This window comes from Barbus barbus (genome assembly GCF_936440315.1).
Source record: "Barbus barbus genome assembly, chromosome: 41".
In the NCBI taxonomy this organism is placed as follows: Eukaryota; Metazoa; Chordata; class Actinopteri; order Cypriniformes; family Cyprinidae; genus Barbus; species Barbus barbus.
In genome coordinates, this window is record NC_136719.1 from 3,339,370 (window position 1) to 3,360,485 (window position 21,116).

The 21,116-nt window shown below is 38.5% G+C and overlaps 1 protein-coding gene across 5 annotated transcripts in view; it reads right to left on the minus strand.

Moving 5' to 3' along the window:
• Positions 1 to 3,415: 3,415 nt before the first annotated feature.
• The window catches only part of LOC306860982 (utrophin-like), a gene marked incomplete at its 3' end in the record, with an annotated part of 232,987 nt that continues 215,286 nt past the window's right edge, over positions 3,416 to 21,116 (minus strand). For 3 of the 5 annotated variants that reach the window (XM_079403019.1, XM_079403017.1, XM_079403018.1), the window contains 6 exons: positions 12,878 to 13,102; positions 11,594 to 11,813; positions 9,467 to 9,536; positions 9,285 to 9,371; positions 6,114 to 6,139; positions 3,416 to 4,695 (listed from right to left, as the gene is read on the minus strand). In XM_079403019.1, coding sequence (XP_079259145.1) covers positions 4,687 to 4,695; positions 6,114 to 6,139; positions 9,285 to 9,371; positions 9,467 to 9,536; positions 11,594 to 11,813; positions 12,878 to 13,102 — 637 coding nt within the window. The remainder of the gene's footprint in view (positions 4,696 to 6,113; positions 6,140 to 9,284; positions 9,372 to 9,466; positions 9,537 to 11,593; positions 11,814 to 12,877; positions 13,103 to 21,116) is intronic. The other 2 variants (XM_079403021.1, XM_079403020.1) reach the window with 1 other exon arrangement.

Genomic DNA, 21,116 nt, shown 5'->3' on the forward strand with positions numbered 1-21,116 from the left:
TAAATCAATCACCGGAGAATTGAGCTGTGAAGGAAAATGAAGCATGGTGAAAATCTTCCCGTTTTGTTCAGCTGAGGCAGGCTGAAGCTTGTGATAGAGCAGGCTAATATGAGATGCTACAGCAGCCCCTCAGACTAATATAAACCCAGTCAAGATGGGTAAACTGTGCCACTTTCTACATTCACATTGCAAACAAGGTTAGAGTGAAATATGAAATATTGCTCCTTTGAGCCTGCGGAAGCTTGTTTGCCTGGTTTCCCCCCCTACATTTGTAAGAAAAAAATAAAAAATTATTTGAATGGTGGGCTTGTGTTTGCAAGTGTTCACTCTGATTTTTAGAAACAAATTTGGCCCCGACACCCCTGCCCTTCAGCTTTTCAATTCACCAGTCTAATAGTATTTCCTGCCTTCGGAGGCAAAGCCCACTGGTAGCCTACTATTAGTAGAGCCACTGACATTTACCCTACAGCAGCCATTTTAAGAAAAAATGCTTCATTTAATAATTCATAGCTTTGTGGTATATTTTCTGTTGGCAATTTGACAGATAGATTTCATACGCTATACACTTTGCCAACCCTGCTTTATGTAGATCCACCCACTTACATATTTCTGGCCTGAAGTGACGTCAGTGAGTGAGGATATTCTGAGGATCAGGAGGAAAGTGGTTAAAACATGTATTGACATAAAACACTTTTACCTGACGTTCAAATATACTTTGACAAGCATAAACAGTTTTTAGTATAAAACATTTTATTTGAAGTTGAGGGTTAAATTTTGATTTCATGTTGACCAAAAAAACTTTGAAAGGACTTTTTAGTTCCAACAATTTACTCCTTTATTTAAATTCACTGTTGTGTTTTAAATTGCAGTTCTCATATTGCAAACATAATTTCTCTAAATAGTTTCATAGTGTGCTCCACTTCATTTAAGGATCTTGGAAGGTAGCATACAGGTCTCACTGACTACTTGCATTTCATTTTCAGAGCTTGACTGCATTCACTTTGTATGAAAAAGAGCAACATGATAATTCTAACAAATTTCTTCTTGTGTTTTCCAAAGAAAGGAAGAAATAGTTTGGAATAGGGCTGGGCAATATGGCAAAAAATAAATCTCAGAATGTTTGACCGATTCTTGATTTGGAATTTTTTTTAACTATAGTCAACTTAAAAATGTAAAACCACAACATGATTCAAGTTCTTTAGTAACCAAAAGAAAGTTCTATTCCAAGTTCACCACATATCATGATGTTGTTTGTAAAACTAATCACTTGTTAAATGTCTTTGCAGAAAAGATGCATTAAATATGAAGCCACATATTTATACAAACTTGTCTTTAAATATTTCTGAACATAGGCCTACATGTTTAAGAAAAAAATCAAAAAAAGGTCTCAAAAGTCAAATTCAAAATGACAAAGTATAACACCAGTAGAGTATTATTAACTACAGGATGTGTTTCGTGAAAAAGAAAATAACTGCAGCTTTTAGTCTGTCACCATCATGCAAACATGAAATATATAGTAGTTCTTTACAGGTTTTTCATGCCACTGAACTGCTTTTCCATCGTTTTTCCTATAAACATGAACTTGGATGCGTTTCTGTCTGTTGCATGAATGCATTCTAAAACCGCGGCGCTCAAGATTCAAACTCGTTTCTCCTTGCATTTTTCCCCCATTCTGCTGCCTACGTAACATCTTTTGTCAACGCAAAAAACTTGTTTTAGGTGAACAGCACTAGCGATAGTTATATATGAACAGTTCATTTGCAAAAACAAATAATGTTAACAATTTTCAAAAATCATGCTTTTTCAATGAATCTCCATCAAACTGCAGTTGGGTTATTTTGTACGGAAGTTCTAAGCAGCCATGCATTATTATAATTTTTCTGTCTTGTTTTGTCGTTATCACGACTTAATTTTCTCGTGATCTCGACATAACGAAAGTTGTTTTGTCGTTATCACGACTTAATTTTCTCGTGATCTCGACATAACGAAAGTTGTTTTGTCGTTATCACGACTTAATTTTCTCGTGATCTCGACATAACGAAAGTTGTTTTATCGTTATCACGACTTAATTTTCTCGTGATCTCGACATAACTAAAGTTGTTTTGTCGTTATCACGGCTTAATTTTCTCGTGATCTCGACATAACGAAAGTTGTTTTATCGTCATCACGGCTTAATTTTCTCGTGATCTCGACATAACGAAAGTTGTTTTATCGTCATCACGACTTAATTTTCTCGTGATCTCGACATAACGAAAGTTGTTTTATCGTTATCACGACTTAATTTTCTCGTGATCTCGACATAACGAAAGTTGTTTTGTCGTTATCACGACTTAATTCTCTCGTGATCTCGACATAACGAAAGTTGTTTTATCGTTATCACGGCTTAATTTTCTCGTGATCTCGACATAACGAAAGTTGTTTTATCGTTATCAAGGCTTAATTTTCTCGTGATCTCGACATAACGAAAGTTGTTTTGTCGTTATCACGACTTAATTTTCTCGTGATCTCGACATAACGAAAGTTGTTTTGTCGTTATCACGGCTTAATTTTCTCGTGATCTCGACATAACGAAAGTTGTTTTATCGTTATCAAGGCTTAATTTTCTCGTGATCTCGACATAACGAAAGTTGTTTTATCGTTATCATGACTTAATTTTCTCGTGATCTCGACATAACGAAAGTTGTTTTGTCGTTATCACGGCTTAATTTTCTCTGTGTATTCGGCATGAGAAAATGCTATAGAAGCAGCATCATCGCAGCATCATGGATGATCGTATTCGCTTTTACTTTGATCAGGGACTCACTCAAACTGAAATAGCTCTGTTTCTGTCAGTGATTGACGACTTGCACATAAGTGTTTGACACTTGAGAAGGAGGCTGTCGGGTCTGCAACTTTATCGTCGAAGACAATATAGCGACCCTGATTTTCTCACGATAGCTACAATTACGTCGTGAGAAAACGGTTTTTAGGTTGAGATCAACAACTTTCGTTATGTCCAGATAACCACAAAACAACTTTCGTTATGTCGAGATCACGAGAAAATTAAGTTGTGATCACGAGAAAACAAGACAGAAAAATTATAATAATGCATGGCTGCTTTGAACTTCCGTAATTTTGACTAGGTTAAAAAAATACAGATAACAGCATCTTGTCGTATCTAATTGTAACGTTAGGTAATATTTAAATTCAAAATCGCGATTCCTCAATTGAAAAAAATAAAAAATCATGACAAAACATTAAATTTGAATTAAATGATCAATTTGAAAAAAAAAGCCCTAAAATTGGAAAAGCAAAAATGCCCAGCCCTAATTTGGAACAACATGGAAAAGCTTTCAAATCTGGGTGAACTAGGCTATTCCGTTATAACTTTTTTACCCTTAGTGTAATAAGACAAAGCGATTAAAGCACAAGAAAACACTCATTATAAAAACTTTATTTTGAATAAAACAAATGGAACCTCATTACATGTAGTGTGTTGGGTCTTATCGATCCATCTCGGGTCAGAACAGCACAGCATCGGTGACTTCACTAGGTCAGAATCAACTTCAGAACAATGTTTAGCAGGTGTTACAGTAATGTTAAAATCTAACACTTCACTGAAGGTAGCACACCACAAATACACCATGTAGAAAAATCAAAGGGCTGCTGGGAAATCAAGGGAAAAGCACAAAGTAGTTACTCGCGTAGCAAGTGCAACTTTATGGAACGACCGTTGGGGTGATTAGCTTTGTTTTTGGAAACGAAGCGTGAAATCAATTGACAGTCACACCAATGAACAAACCAATGAATGATTGATAATGTCTGAGGTAGCAAGGCAATCATGGCTTTCTCTAATTGTATTTTTTTTAAACATTTATTTAGAAAACTATACTACACAAAGATAAATCATCTTGGGCCAAACGTCCTAAAAATCCACATTTCCTACATTTGTCTTTTTATAATATAATCTCTCTACATGACTGAGAAATACAGCATCTCTCAGCCACTCATCTCTCCTGGAATGAATGCTTTATAGGCACAAAAGGGTGTTTTTGATGCATTCGAACATTGTGTAGTACATCATCTGTGCGTGCGCTCCAGAAATGCAGTGAGGGTACGGATGCGCTGCTGCCAGCGGCACAAACTGACGAAACAATGCTTTAAAGGGAGAGTTCACAGCAAACACTGTCAAAACAGGCGCAAACTTGAACAGAACAATGCTGGGGGCAACATGCGTTAACAGTTTAGCATTACAAGACCGATTCGTCTTCTTATCCACTGATGTTTACGACGATTTCCGACTAAACTAATAACCACGTCTGTAGAAAGACAACGTGCTGATTTGAACAGCAACTAATGTGAACTGCGTGTGGTTCCTTGGTGAACATAGAAATAAAAGCATACAGGTTACACGATAAATGGCCCCCATAACCCTAAATAATCATCCGAGTATTAAAACAATGGGTAGATACACCTCACGTACAATCAAACATGTTGATCAAATGTACAGTTGCATAGTACAGACAGACGCAGTAGCAATAGCCATTGAATGAACTGTGTGGTCCTGTTCCAGAGTCTTTGGGTTCGAGGACAAACACTGGGAATCTGCATCTCTGGAATGGGAATCTTCTTGTCATGCCGAGTTCGAGACTGCTCTTCACGTCTGCGAGATTTCTGCTCTCCAAAGGGATGTTCTGCTGAAAACCTTCACATCACCTGGACACAAACATCCATATATTGTGTAAGTGTTTATAATACATGAGCCACGTATGAAAATGAACAAATCTACAAATCAAACGTAGGCTTATCCACTTTCTTCCTGTAAAAATGGGCCTAGCTTAGCTCATGCGCTTACAGCTAATTGTATCTATACAAAACAGCTTGATGTGCTGCTTGATATTGCAAATTGGTGTGCCTTACCATATTATTTTAACATATCTTAATTATGAACACACTGGTTTGTAATGCAAACAGTTTTAGTGTTTACTGCACGCTGTTATTTCCCTATACAGCAGCTAATGAACCGGAAGTCTCACCCATAGGCTTACATCCTCAATTAAGAATAAGGTAGATCAACTACACCATGATCATGATTTCAACATCACTAAGCTTCCGAAAACACTTCTTATAAAATCTAAAATTTGGAAAGTTTGAGTTATAATTGTGTGCAAGAGTGAGAGAGAGTATAAACACACTAAGGTAGACTAGTCAATAGAGGAGTTTATTTCTTCGGCGTGATGATGTTAAATGTCCCCGACAACTTCTGTAGCCACAATGTGAAAATATCTCGAGTTTGTTAACCATAGACCATATTTCAGGCCTTTAACAAAAACCCATTCAAAACCCATTTTAGATGATTGAAGCAGAATTAAAAAAAAAAGCTAATTGGTTTTGGGGTTTTAGGACTCATTCCTGCAGCACTCTATTGCTTTACACAGTCACAATTTGGATTCCACGCAATGCGTAAAGACCGTATGAGTCATTATAATCAGCAATTATGTCCTCACTGAATGCAACAAATGCCTTGTTTATAGTGGGTTTTATAGCTGAAAGCTATAAGGTTTATAGGTTCTTTGTAGCTGAAAAAGGTTCTTTGATTATGAAATGTTTTTCACACCAAAATAAATAATGGTTCTTTTAAGACCCATTCACTCAAAGGTTCTTTTGGGGAACCCAAAATGGTTCTTCAATGGCAGTTTAGAATCTTTATTTTTAACTGATTCCTACCTTTGACAGTGCAAATGCTCCAAATCCAACTTTTTCCAAATAAAACCAGTCAATAAATCAGAGAAACATGACATATGGAGATGCCAATCTATCGGCTGGGATAGATCTTCTCACACAAGCTCATCACTAAGATCTTTACATCCAGTGATGGCTTGAAAAAACACCAGTTAAAAATAAATTTCTCCATAACAGAAACATGATTGATAATGTTTCCGTCTAAGCTGGTGCAAGCAAACTAATGGAGCACAGAACAAAAATGTCCCATGCTTTTAGAGACTCAGTTGGGGATTGGATAAGAAAACAGGTGGGGATTGTTGGTAAAATGGTTTCGCAGATTTTTCTTTGCACTTTGTAGTCAGTATGAATTACTGTGGAGTGTTTTTACTGTTACATGTGGTGAGACTTACCTTGGGCCTTGAGGATACACTTGGCGCTATATAGGATCCAGAAGGGAAAGAAAAAGAGAGACACAATTAGGACAAAATAACAGCTATTTTAACCAAGAGAGTCCTGACAACAACAACACATGCAGACTCTCCACAACGGCCAAACTTTCAATTCAGAGCGTTCAAGACTCAGACTCAAGGGACAGCTCTGAACACTAAGCAAAGCTCTTTATTGAACTCTACAGGGAGACGAAAGCAAACAAGAGTGAGACGGCTCATATCACCTGGGCCTCTGTCCTTCATTAAAACTCTCCCATCAAACAAAGAACATGGAAATGGCCCCATATCTTCTCCCAGACCGAAGCTTATCGCGCACAAGGGCCCAATGCAGTGAAACGACAATGTGCCAAGATCAATATTTTACTGAGTTTCTGGCTAACAATGCAAGCCAAAGTCAGAGCGGAATACAAAATTAAGTTCAACAATAACAATAAAATCTTATCAGTAACTTCTAGATAATAAAAACACTCGTTTAAATCGAGCCATTCCATAAAATGCAGTCTCAAGGCTTCTCTATGCGATTTTCTTTCAAACAACAGCAATTACAAACACAATTCACAATCAACTCATACTGCAGGAGTGGGGGCGTTCTCAAAGGCAGAAGAGTGCTGGATCTGGCAGACTGACAGTTGTAAGATGAGGCCACTGCAGTCTGAGCTGAGGGAGTCTGGGATGGTGGTAAACTGAGAAAGAGACAACCGGACCGACATGGATTTTTGTCTAAAATTTCAGATGGATTTTGGGGAAAAAAACGTTGTAGCAGCAATGATTTACTAGAAGAAATTCCATTTCAATTTATGAGGAGATCTAAACTGATACAGTAGCCAAAATCCAGTGTAAACTATATCTGAATCAAATTTCTGGGATTGTAAAGGATTTCTATTGTTGTAGGGCAAAATCATGAGTGTATAGATCAATACATCAATGAAAATATGAATAGGACAGAAGGTGCGAAACCTATTTGCATACTGTCCATCCTAAATACTAGGGCTGGTCTGTTGTACAGTGCAATGCATCACATGATTGGATGGCATCTTCAAGCACGCATGGCTGCTTCTGCGTAACACATTGTTTGTCAACTGTCAATTTGAGACGTCTTACAGGTCGCCTGTCACAATGGCTGGTCGATGAGCGAAATTACCCATCACTGCACAAAAAGTGCCTACATTTGGATGGTGGCAGGTGTTAATTTCATACCTGAGTCTGTTGGAAAAAGAGTGAGTTTCATTACTCATTATGTGAGTAATGAAAAAATAAAACAGATGAGATACACGATGGAAGATGATATTAGAGTCAATCTGTTATTAGGGAAATTCTGAGCTATTTTCTGGTTCCAAAACGTCACGCTATATTGCACGAAAGCGTCAGCAGCGCTTCATAATTATTCATGACATCATGTTACATTGTCCTGAGACAAGTGCTTCAAACGCTCAGCAGGTACTTCAGTGAGTTGATACCTTACAGAAACGCATGAAAGCCTCGAGTGTTCGTCCTCCCTTGTGATGCTGATGGAGCGACAGGCTTTCAATCAACCAGCAGCTTTGAAATGTTTGAGTGCAATGAGCAGTTATCAAGTGAGAGTTTCTAGATTCATTAGGCAGTGGACTGAGACAATCTGACAATGATAGCAATGGAGACAAACACCATCAAAACACTCACAGAGTCAACATCAAGGAATAACAAAAGTTGTTAAAAATGCAAATGCACATTCACTTTTTTGATGCAAATGAAAACGGCTTGCATTTATTAGTGCATTAAATAATAGAAATAAAATGAGCTGTGTGTATTTGTGTAATGCACTGTGAACTTGCATGATACAGGGCATTTTGTTGAGTGCAATTATGAATAGCAGTATGCATTTATGAAAACCTTTGATGCCATTAAAGCAAAATAAAACTGTGTGGATCAGACACAACTGTTGTATTCTCTCCTATCTCCTCTCTCCACTCCTACTCTTTTCACTGTGCTGAAATGAAGGGTTTCATGACAATTTACCTAAATGTGAAGTAAAAAATGATTGCAGCTATATCCTAATGCAAATATGCAAATGCAAACAGTGCACCAACAATGACATGTTACTATATTCCAGTTATAGCTTACTTGTAAGTGTACTTAAAAGTATATACTGGTGAAGAGTATAGTAGAGTATGCACATGAGGAGCAGCTTTGAATGTTAACTTTCAGCAGGCTTGGTTCTGGAAGTATTTTTCTCATTCATTTTCTTCATATGCATTTAAAAATAAATCTGTTTTAAGCAATAGACCAAACACTATCTCCAAGATTAGTCTGGCAGGCCAGATGGGTCTGGTTGGATGGTTTTAGAGGGGTTTTGAGTATGTGTCAGATTGTCAGACTTGGAGACAAACTATACCTGTTTAAATAAGACTAGTGCACTACCTTAGGCTGCTAGAAGCTGTTAGAAGCCCAAAATGCAATAAAGTAATGCTCATGAAACATCGCAAATTACGCAGTCAAATCTGCGACATGCAACCTGTGTTATTGTTAACTAAACCTTTTCAAATAATTTTCAAAATTTATTGAAATTAAGCTGAAATAAAACAAATTTGAAACTTAAAAAAAACTTCAACGTTTAAGTTGAGGTACTAAAACGACAAACTAAAATAGAGCTAAATAGAAATGTTAAAGTGCCAAAGCACATTAATATCAAAACTGGAAATATAAAACCTAATTCAAAATATTAATATGTAAAATAAAATTGTATACATGGTAGGTTTATTGTACAATTTTATAAAGTATACAATATTTAATTATGTTATTCATAATTCTGGCAAGTGCAATGGTCTCTGTTGAGTAATTTCTATTTCTGTGTTTACGCTGACTTTTGATTGTTGGATCTGGGTAAGATTATGGGTAGTGTATTATCTCACTGAAAACTGGTAAAAATGTCTTTGTTCAAACCTTTGAACAAAGAAATGTGCTTTCTCTATGAAGCAAATTGAATGGGGTTTTACTTCCAGACCCCGACTGTTGCGCTCTACTGGGATGCAGCCAAAGACTTCACTGCACACTGGGAAATAAAGGAAGGAGGTCAAAAAACCAGAAGACAGCCGAGTATTAGCCGACATGCTGAGGGATAGATTGAGAGCGGGAAAGTCATAGCATTAGACTTACGAGAGCATGCAGGAAAACTGTGGTTAATCTGTTCCACAACCTCAGCCAGATCAGAGTTACTGTTAGCACACTGATGGAGAAACCCATCTGAGGACACACACAGAATACACTCAACAGATTATTACATAAAGAAGTCAATCAGAGCCCTCAGTATAATCACCCAGCGTTGTGTGTGCCTATACCTGTGAGCTCGGCCTGTCCTGCGGTATCCTGATGGAGAGAGCCGGAAGAGGATGTGCCATTTAACTCAGGCTAGAACGAGAGATAGGCATTGTTTAAAATCTACAGCAACCCTAACTGAACATCTAGAATACAGCATCAAACATTGAAAAATACACGAGTGCTTCCAGTGTTTCCATCATCACTGCTTCCTGTAGGTGAAAGTAAGGTGGCCAGAAATGTCAGGCTGGAATCACAATCTTGTTTGCCTTCTTGCATATCGAGTTATATTGTGTTTATTTAGCTAAGAGCCTTTGACAAGACCATCTGGCTAAACCGAGGTCCAGTGCGGTGAGTCAGGCCCTCAGGAGACCCAATAAATTACTGTTACTCTAAATCAGGGCTCATTGGACGCCTGTGCTTGATTCACAATGCTATTGGCAGCCGCTGGACTCGCTGACATTGCCCGTTAGACCATGAAGCACATTGAAGGATGGAACAATAGCAGTTTATACAGTGAGGTAGCGGAGACAGGTGAGTGTTAGTCTCAGCTTCACACTCCAGGGACGGTTCAGGAACAGGCTTATGTATATTCAAAAAACAGGACTGCCTAAGAGGACAGTTCTTGGCCAGAATAAGATGCTATGCTTTAGTTCCAATAATCAAAAGGCTGCGCAAGGTTCAAGCTCTGTTCCAATAGAGCGCTGCGGGGGTGACATTTATTGTTGGCCAACCTTGTGTACACCATAGACCTTATTTCAGGCATTTAACCAAAAATGGTTAAATGCCTGAAAATAACTGGTCAACTTTAGGATGATGGAACAGGAAGTGCTAAAACACTACCTTATTTCTGGGTTTTAGTGCTCATTCTTTCATCAATTTATAAAGAACCAAGTGAACTTGCGGTCTACTGCCTACGCAGGAAGTATCCTTTAAAGCCGGGATAGGCAATATCGGTCATCGAGTCATGCTGCATTCAAGTCCTCCTGGGACGTTTGTACTTACGAGTTGACAAGTCGTAATTACGACGTCAGGTGCGTTCAAATCACTTTGGTTGGAAAAAGATAGCGATTTAACTTTTCTACGTAAAATTCAAAGATTGTTTTAACTCTACATCTACAAAATCATGAATAAATAATGTGCATCCTTGTGTTTTTGCTTTTTTCAGTTTTCATTCGATTTATGAAGGTGATGTATCATTATATATTCTATGATAATTATGCATTACAAAAAAATAATCATTTGATTAATTTCAACAAATTTACCGTCAATATGTATAGTCTTTGGCTGCGTCCATTACATCTGACACGTTTTTTTTTTTTTTTTAACTAACATGCCCCCAACTCGAAAACTAAGGGCTTAAAGAAAATTTCAAGTTTCCCACTGGTATCGACAACTTTGTGGTGGCGCTCAAGTGCGTTCATCATGTAAATATGATCTATCTGACATGGCTTGAATGCACCATTAGCTCCAACCCTAATAGAACACACCTGAACAATCTAATCAAGGTCTTCAGGATTACTACGGCTACAGGTAGGCGAGTTTTTTCAGGGTGGGAGCTAAACTCTGTTAGCACTCTTGGACCAACGTTGCCTATCTCTGCTTTAAAGGGATAGTTCACCCAAAAATGAAAATGACCCCATGATTTACTCACTAACACTCATTTGGGGGCTTCTGAAAACGTGTTGCAATGATACGAGTAGAGAATGAGTATACTAATATATTCATAAACAATATTTCTGCCATTTTTTATCTGGCTAAGAATACGGACATAACTAATTATCTCAAGGCTGGAATACACTACATAAACTGAACAGATTTTAAAACACTAGGCATCATATACTTTGTAAATAGTTACAGAGGAAAAACTTGGCGTCATACACTAAACGACTTAAGAGCAACACACTACCAGTATGTCAAGCCATCCCAAACACAACAAGCCCCGTTGCATTTTTCTGCATAAATCTATCAACCTGACTGCCCAAAATCTGCAGACTGGCTCTGATTTTGTTAACTAGTGTCTACTCCTCCAGAATGAAAATCAGGGCAAAAGTCATGTTGTGCATTTCAACTTTTAGAAGGCAGAATTGTGCTGCCTAGCACCTATTAAAATGCCATCTAGGTAGGCAGTTCACTAGCAAGTGTGATACCTGATGCAGCAGCTGGCGTAGTCGGTAGAGCTGCGATTCCAGCTGTTTGTTATGGTCCTCCAGTATCTGCATGCGTGCCTCCAGCCGTCCCTTGTGCTGTCGCAGGAGTTTAGCTTCAGCTAACAGGTCAGCTTCCTCAGGGGCCCCGCTAACAGCTGCGGCCCCCGTGCCGGGCTGACCGTGCTGCTGGCGCAACTGTTCATACTCCCTCTGCAGGGTCCTGGCCACAGACAGACAGAGAGAATGTTTATATGCCATATACTGCATAACACCAGCATTTGGGCTTTTTGTTTATTGTGAGTTTGTGTTATGACTGTTAGATGCTATGCCGGGTTCTTTTATGTTCTGGCTTTGAAAGGCAATGAAGAAAAGTGAACCCAAAGGGACCTGCAGCCAAATTCAGCCTATTGTTAGAAAGCTACAGAAAAGCCCACTGCCAAACACACACTAAACAGATGCAAATCATAACCAGACCAATTACGGTGAAGCTCTTGCATTGAATAATTGTAACCTTAACTTTAATTAAATTAAAAGTAAATCCATTATTTATTGTATGAATGGGAGAAATTACAGTGTACAATGTGGCAGCTCTAGTCCACCTTCTACACAAAACAGTTAATCGCCAATTGTTAAAGTCTGCAGCTAGAGGTTCTGGTTCCCATAAAATCGGTTAGTCTCCTGAGACTCGTGCTTCATTCATGAATGCATCTGTTTAGATTGACACAAACATTTGCATGAAATAAATAGAATTTTTCTAAATGGCTTTCTTTAAAAAGGACTTCAGATTGACCAGTTTAAAGATCACAGCTAGACAATTTATAGACAATTCTCCACTTGCTCATTTGTTTTTGCTTAAAACAGTGACTTGTAACTTCTAATTAAAAATAAAAACCAGATGATTTATCAAATGAAGATGTTTTACATGTAAATGCAGACTTGCAACAAAAATCAATGCAAGAGAAAAAAACAAAAACAAGGTCTAACAAATCATTTGGGTTGTTAGTCGAAAAGCTGTGATTGTTTTTTCTATTGTTATGTGAATTTGAGTGAAACTGTGCTTTTCGATTTTGTCAATCAGGAACTGTTTGGATCAGTGGATCATTGTTGTTTGCCAATTGCTGTGATCTGATGTGAGTGACAGGTTGCTGAAGGGGAGGGGTTATTGTGTACAGATAAAATGTTTATAACAAACAGTGCAATATTCCAGTTAAAAAAAAAAAAAAAAAAGAGTCAGTTTTGATTTCACGGTGACTTTGAAGCGGACATGAACTTTTCGTAGCCTACCGCTGCTCCTCCTCCAGTCGCGCTATGATTCGCTCCAGCTCTCCTCGCTCCTCCCTCTCCACAGCCTGCAGAATCTGGGTGGGGCTCTGGAGCAGGTAGGAGGGGCTGTGTGTGTTATGAGTGGGGCTCCTGCTGATGTGGGCGGGGGTTTGGGGCTGGCTGAAGAATGAGCCCTCTCCTCCCAAAGTCTGACAGTACTGCAGGATTAAAGCATGCTCTTCGTCCCTATAGAGAAAGAGAGAGAACAGGTTAGAAAAAAATTATTTCTACATTTTGCGATGTAATTGCACAAAACCTGCCACCAGGAGTTTCTATGATATTCTGGTCTCTAGATACATGATTTTGTCCTGCCCGCTTACTCCACCAGGAGAATAACATTGTTATAGCCACACGATGAGAGACGGTGTTGTTGTCAGATTATCTCATGTCTCATTCACCACTGAGAAAACATTACAGTATAAAGCGCATAATGTTACAATAACAACGCTTTTCATTCTCACTCGGGCTGCAACAGCGTAATGGAAAGTGTTGATGATGTATCATGTCTGCGCGAACAGGGTGCTTGAAGGTATGTAAATACATACATTGATAGGCAGGTAGGACAGGCTATCATAGCCCTTGGAACGAGGGATATGATTGTACAAACATTTTATGATCCTATACCTTCCCACAGATGATAAAAATACATGTAAATACATTTAAACCACTTAACTTAGTAATTGCTATCAGAATGTGAAGAGACTTTTAACCAGCATAACAAAAAATGTTTTTGAACCAAATCACCTACCCTGACTTTAATGGGTTTTAAAAAAAATATATTGAGTGATTTTTTTTTTAAATGAAATAATACTCTTAATATTGAACTAAAACCACCAGAAAGTGGCAGCAAGTCACTGTCTTAATGAGTGAATCATTCAGTCATTCTTTTAACGGAGTTGTTCAAATGGCTGATTAATTTAGAAACAAAGCAAATGTCTTTATAAGTGAGTCACTGAATCATCGACTTGTTAGAAACTGCGGATTTATTTAGCAACGAAACATTGCGAAATTAAAAAAACTAATTGAGAAAAACAGACAATATTGAGTCTTGGATCAGTGTTACACAGCAATAAAGGAGGCATATAACTCTGTCCCATGGGCAGCTTTAGGACTCTCTGATCACTGTTTGGTTAATCGTATACCGACCTGCAGGCAGAAACTGAAATCAGCTAAACCTGTATTAAGAACCGTTAAAAGATGGACTAATGAAGCAGAGCGGGATCTACAAGCCTGTTTCCACCTTACTGATTGGAGTGCTTTTGAAGCTGCTGCAAACGATCTGGACGAGCTCACAGAGACCGTAACATCTTATATCAGTTTCTGTGAGGATGTGTGCATTCCTACCAGGACTCATTTAACCTACAACAACAACAACAAACCGCGGTTCACTGCAAAACTCAGACAGCTCCGTCAGGCCAAAGAAGATGCTTACAGGAAGAGGGACAAAGTCTCCCTCAATCACTCCTCAACAAAACGAGGTATAATTAACATCTGTATTGTGAACGCTACAGGTTATGCACCAACATTTAATACTTTTGAGTTAGGAATTTGAACAAACCCTCAATTCAAAGCAATAGTCACAGCAGGGCTTGCGGATCTGCTGCCGTCACAGCATGGAAACCGTAACCGACAGAAGCATAATTAAGATGTTCTTTTACGCCGCAGCGGGATCCAAACGCTGAGATTTGAAAAGCCGACAGGTGATAGTGAGTCTGACTGTGAAAATAGGAGAGAAGATTTTAGATGTGTGCTGTCCAAACAGCTGTGCGCACAATGAGTCTCAGGTGTGTGTTCGCACGCTCCCCGGAGTCTGAATCCAGCACTCATCTGGATGCACACACACAAAGACTAATCAGAGAGATTACATGGGCACTGCATCACAGGGTCGCCTGCTAACAACCTGCCAACACCAGCAGATGCTGAATAAAGCAGCCAGACACTCTGCAGCACGGCTGGGACACAACAAACACAAGTGCATTTGCATTTCCTGAAGAAAAGCGGAGCGCTTGCAAGGTAGCAGAAGAAGAGTATTAACTAAAAATATTTAAAACAAAAAAGGCAAACAAATAAACTTACAATAAAAATGTCTCAATTATGAATCACATGAAAATAGTCATGAAATGGAAGTGTGTGTGTGTAGATAGATAGATTTGTTCATGCAATTAAAAATACAAATAAAAGATTTACAATGGCATCATTACTTTCAAACACATTTTTTATATATAGAAAAAAAAATCCTGAGGAAAATCAGTGCAGTGCTGTCTGGTAAATACTGTAAAAGAGAGAAAAGGAGGACAGTGTTTGTGTGAAGTGCTGGTAAAAACAGCCAGAGATAGAGAGGTGTGGAGAGATGAAAGAGGAGGCCGAAGAAAGACAGAAATAAGTGCAGGTGTCATGTCTGTCTCAAGCAGCATCAGTCAAGAGTCTGAGTCCCAGCCGTCACATTCAATCTGAAACACCATCACAGGAGAAACTCCCCTGACGACTCCCGTCTCCTTCCCTTCATCTCACTTTCATTTAGCTCTCTTTCACGTTTGGAAAACCCGTCTGCCTTGCTTTCAGGTTTGATCGCTTGAAAGTTTCTTTGGTTTCTTTATTGTAACACTCAGGGATGTTCATTTGAAAAATAACAAACATACACAAATGCCGAAACTGCGTTTGACTGCTCGGCTCTCAAGGTTTCACAGCCTCAAAAAACACTCACACACCCTCCTCTCATATTTCAGATACATGTGTGTATGAATCATGCCAAACCTGTCATGCACAAGCCACATTTCACTCCAAAAATCAGAAGAAATATATAAAAATGACAATTAAAAACTATATTTTTTTCATTGTAAAGTATTTATGCATCAAAGAGGTATTTATTTATTTTAAATTTCTTCATATTTTTATTTTGATCTTTTGGGTGTTTAATGTGACTTGATTCTTTGGTATTTCCTCATGCGTGAATGTACAGATGACCTTGTTCAAAGTAACTATTAGATAGCACATGGCGGTAATAAAGGAGAAAGAATTTCAGTGTTTGATCTCTTGTGTAGCATCAGTGCAGATTTGAGACACGGACCTCCCTCTGAGGAGGAAGGCTTATAAGCTCTGTAATTATCATACGCTTGTTCTGTGAAGGACACCCGCTGAGCTCGCCTGAACACATCCTCAACAGCATAAAACAAGCTCTGAAGACTTTAATGATGTGTGCATGATGTGCCAAACTCTTAAAGGGACATATCCTGCACTTCTGAAGCATTTCAAGTTCGTTAATTTTCCACCCTCCCACTGACTCTTCAGAATTAAACCAGCTGCCTAAATGTTACCGTACCTTTAAGACTTCTCTGTATATGCAAATCAGGGTGGCTGAGTTCCTGAAAAGCTGATAGGTGGGCGGGCACATGTTAATGAGCTCACTAATGCAATGTCATAAATATGACGTTTTAATTTATGGGGAGTTCTGAATTTTAGCATATCTTTACATAATAGATATTTCAAATCATGTGATTATTTTAAAAGAGCAAGATCTTCCAAGATAGGAATTAGCTGGATGAAAATGGGAAGTCGAACAATTTTGAAAAAGTTCCCTTTTTAGCGTAAATGTAATGGTGATACTTTCCTCAATAAACACCATTAATTGATATTCTCATGAACTCATATTCTTCGCAGACACACTTGAGCAACTTTTACTTGTTCATTTTATTGTTACTTCAAAGTTCTTCTTTCTTTCTTATGAAACAAGTGTCTCTCTTTCAGGGATGTTCCTCTACTTTCATTTTCTTTTAGCTTTCCAATTTTCTACTTCCACTCGTAGACTCTTTTGTCTTCACTTTGCTTCTTCAAGGCTTTCCGACGCAGCTTTCTAACTTCACACAAAGAGTTTTTTTCAGACAAAAACTGAACAAAAAAAAGAGACTAATTTAAGTCAATAAAAGCCCTCTAAAAGAGCACTGCTCCCAGCAGGTCTATTAGCAAATCAGTCATAGAGAGAGCGTGACCGAGCCGGATTCAGTCGCTGTCTCCTCACTCGTTACTCACTCCACCTGTCCAGCTCTCACACAGCACTGAGCTGAGACATTTCACAACTCAAATAGCTCTTCACTTCTGTAATGGTGCTGCAGCAGAGATCTGTGAAGCTCTCTCAGGACAGGCTCCAGACAAAAAAAATAATGGAACTGACTGCTACTACATAACCTGTCCACCAACAAGCAAATCACATCTTTCTTTACATGCTGGCCGTTTGAAGACAGAATGTAGAGAATGTTAATTGACATTAATTGAAATATTTAATCTCTCAACAGTCATTTCAATATTTATTATAAATATTGAGTAACAATTTAACTGATCCCTCTGCGCTGATTTGTGACTGAGTGTTTTGAGTTTGAGCTCCGTCAAGTTGATTCTTTATCGTCTATTTTCTATCTTAAAAACTATTTTATACACTATCATTTTCGTTTCATTGGGGAAGTCGTGGCCTAATGGTTAGAGAGTCGGACTCGTACCCCAAAGGTTGCGGGTTCGAGTCTCGGGCCGGCAGGAATTGTGGGTGGGGGGAGTGAACCCCCAACTGCTCCCCGGGCGCCGCAGCATAAATGGCTGCCCACTGCTCCGGGTGTGTGTTCACGGTGTGTGTGTGTGTGTTCACTGCTGTGTGTGTGCACGTTGGATGGGTTAAATGCAGAGCACGAATTCCGAGTATGGGTCACCATACTTGGCAGTATGTCACTTCACTTCTATAACGTGTGAATATATCCACTACAGCATTCTAAATAAAAAAACAATCAGAGTTATCACTAGTTTTATTTTGATTTCTCGTGTCTGCTATTAGCTTATAGCCCATTAGCATCAGCAGCGTGGCTGCCGCTAATCTCGCTTAGATTGCTAATACTCTATTCACACACATTACCATTGTTTCACTGTTACTTGCTTAAATGGCGTATTTGTGTCTACCTTTGAGTGCAGGTGAGGACACGTTTGAGCTGCATTCGGTGCAGCTGGAGCTGGAGGCCGTGGAGAAGCAGGCCCAGCTGAGAGAGCGGAGAGCGGAGAGCCGCGCTGGAAACATCCCGGGCTGATGCTCACAAGTCCGGGGTAAGTATACAGCACGCTGCTAACACTCCCACCACCTCTACTCCGTGTGTTTCTCTGCACAGACCCTGTGCACCCAGGACGCGATCTTGAAAAAGTTGTGTCTGCTCAATTGTGCTCCTCCTTGCAAAAAAAGTATCTCTACGAAGAATTTCAGTCAGGTTTCAGGCCTCAGCATAGTACAGAAACTGCACTTGTTAAAATTACAAATGACTTGCTTCAGATCAAGGCTGTATCTCATTGTTATTATTACTTGATCTTAGTGCTGCGTTTGACACTATAGACCATGACACACTCATAGATCGATTACAAAACTATACTGGTATTCAAGGGCAGGCTTTAAGATGGTTTAGATCCTACCTGTCCGGTCGCTACCACTTTGTTCATTTAAATGAGTCATCTCATTTATCACCAGTAAAGTATGGAGTACCACAAGGATCTGTCCTAGGTCCTCTGCTATTTTCAATATACATGTAGCCTCTTGGTAATATTATTAGAAAATACGGGATTAGTTTTCATTGCTATGCTGATGATACTCAACTATATATCTCAACAAGACCAGATGAAACTTCTAAACTATCTAAGCTAATAGATTGTGTTAAAAATGTAAAAGATTGGATGACCAATAATTTCCTCCTATTAAATTCAGATAAGACAGAGATATTACTTATTGGACCAAAAAACAATACACAGAATCTCTTGGATTACAATTTGCAACTAGACGGATGCACTGTCACGTCCTCTAAATTAAAAAATTCTGGGTGTTATATTAGACAGCAACTTGTCCTTTGAAAATCATATTTCCCATGTTACAAAAACAGCATTCTTCCATCTTAGAAACATTGCCAAGCTTCGAAGCATGCTACCTGTTTCTGATGCAGAAAAGCTAGTTCATGCATTCATGACCTCTAGACTGGACTATTGTAATGCACTGCTAGCTGGTTGTCCTGCATCTTCAATAAACAAGCTACAGATAGTCCAAAATGCAGCGGCTAGAGTTCTTACCAGGTCAAGAAAAAATAATCATATTACCCTAATTTTACAGTCGCTGCACTGGCTACCTATTCAGTTCCGTATCATTTACAAAATATTATTACTTGCCTATAAGGCCCTAAATGGTTTAGCTCCTGCGTACCTAACTTGTCTTCTACCACGCTACAATCCAACCCGCTCCCTAAGGTCGCAAACCTCAGGACTTTTGGTAGTACCTAGGATAGCAAAGTCCACTAAAGGAGGTAGAGCTTTTTCACATTTGGCTCCCAAACTCTGGAATAGCCTTCCTGATAACGTTCGGGGTTCAGACACACTCTCTCTGTTTAAATCTAGATTAAAGACACATCTCTTTAGCCAAGCATTCACATAATGCATCTTATAATCTTTTACTGCAGTTATATCTGATCAAATGTACATTATTATTATTCTTTAGCTTGGGTTGAACAAATCATTTTTGCTTAGATGGAACAGCAGCTACGCTAATTATGTCTCTATTTGTTTCTCTGTTGATTAACATCCCGTGGTAACTAGGAATGACAGAAGCTTCAGTCTGGATCCAACCCTTAAATGATCTGAGATGACCGAACACCTGAGAAAAGATAATGCCAACCCCTCAGAGGATGCCAACGCTCAGACAACAAATAATTATCAAATTTTGCCATAAGTCAAACATATTAAGGTTCTGCAATATATAAATATTGTGAAAACTTAAATTCCTGTAGAGCTGCTTTGCAACGATTTGTATCGTAAAAAGCGCTATACAAATAAACTTGAATTGAATTATTTAAATTTAAAGAATGATGAATTTAGACTTAAGGTCAGTTACGTTACATTAGCCGTAAACTAAAAATAAAATTCATACATACAATTACATTAATAGCCATCTTAACATAAACATGAATTTAGTTTCTGAATTAAATTGGAGCGCATCAATGGAAAAAAAAAAACACACACTGTTAATGTCCTGATATCATAATGACAAGAAATACTTCAATTTTAAAAACAAATTGAGTAGCTTGGCAAAATCTTTTATTATTATTTATTAAATTTAGTTCAGCCTGTAAAATGTAATATGGACCAAATTATTAATATTTAAGAATTAATAATTTGTAATATTTATGTAAAAATTAAATTAGGTTACACACCACATGACATTTTTAGTTTCATTAAATGTTTACTTTAGACAAAAAAATAAAACCATATGAAGCCAACATGAATGCAAACAATATTTCACATAAATACACTTTAATGCACTGCATACATTCATATGTAATAACATATTTCATCACACTTTATTTTAAGGTCCAATTCTTTCTATTATTAATAGTTAGTAAGGTAGTTGTTAAATTTAGACACTGGGTAGGATTAGGGATCTAGAATATGCTCATGCAGAATATACAAGTGCTAATAAACAGCAAATATGTTCATAATAAGCATGCTAATAAGCAACTAGTTAAGAGTGAGAATTGGTCCCTATACTGAAGTGTAAACAAATATTTTAATTTGTCTTATTCTATAAACATATTGGGTCATCATACTTGAAATCCCCAATCTGCAGTCAGCAGTGAATTATAATGCAGCTCCAGAGAAAAGTTAAGTCTGAAATATAACAGATTCAGCAGTCCAGAAAGACAGCTGGACCCAAGAGGAGAACGTTCTCTTCCGAAAGCTCAAAACAGGAACTCAGCTTTGAAACAAGCGAAGAAACCTTATGTGTGTACTATTATGCTGGAACGAGGAGAGACAGATCTGGAAAGCGTTCAATCAGGGGGCTGAAGAACAAGACGCTGACAGAAAACCACATCACTGCCTACATCTCCCACAGGACCCAGAAGAGAGCAGAAATAGAGGCACAAATTGGAGACAAAGCGATCATACGCTCCCCTTCTCTCAGTGCAGATGAGATTTCACATCAGGCAGCTGCTATATTTGGCCCTGGGGCTGAGACAAGACGAGAGGGGTAAAGGAGACGTCCCGCTTGTGTCTGATTCTGCACGGGCTGCATTGATCAGCAGGAGTGTAAACAGAGTTCATAAGCTCTAAACCCCAGAGCTGGCAGGAACAGGAAATGAGAACGCTAACTTGAGCGTGCATGCATACAAACAAAGCGAAGACCATACTGAATGAGAAA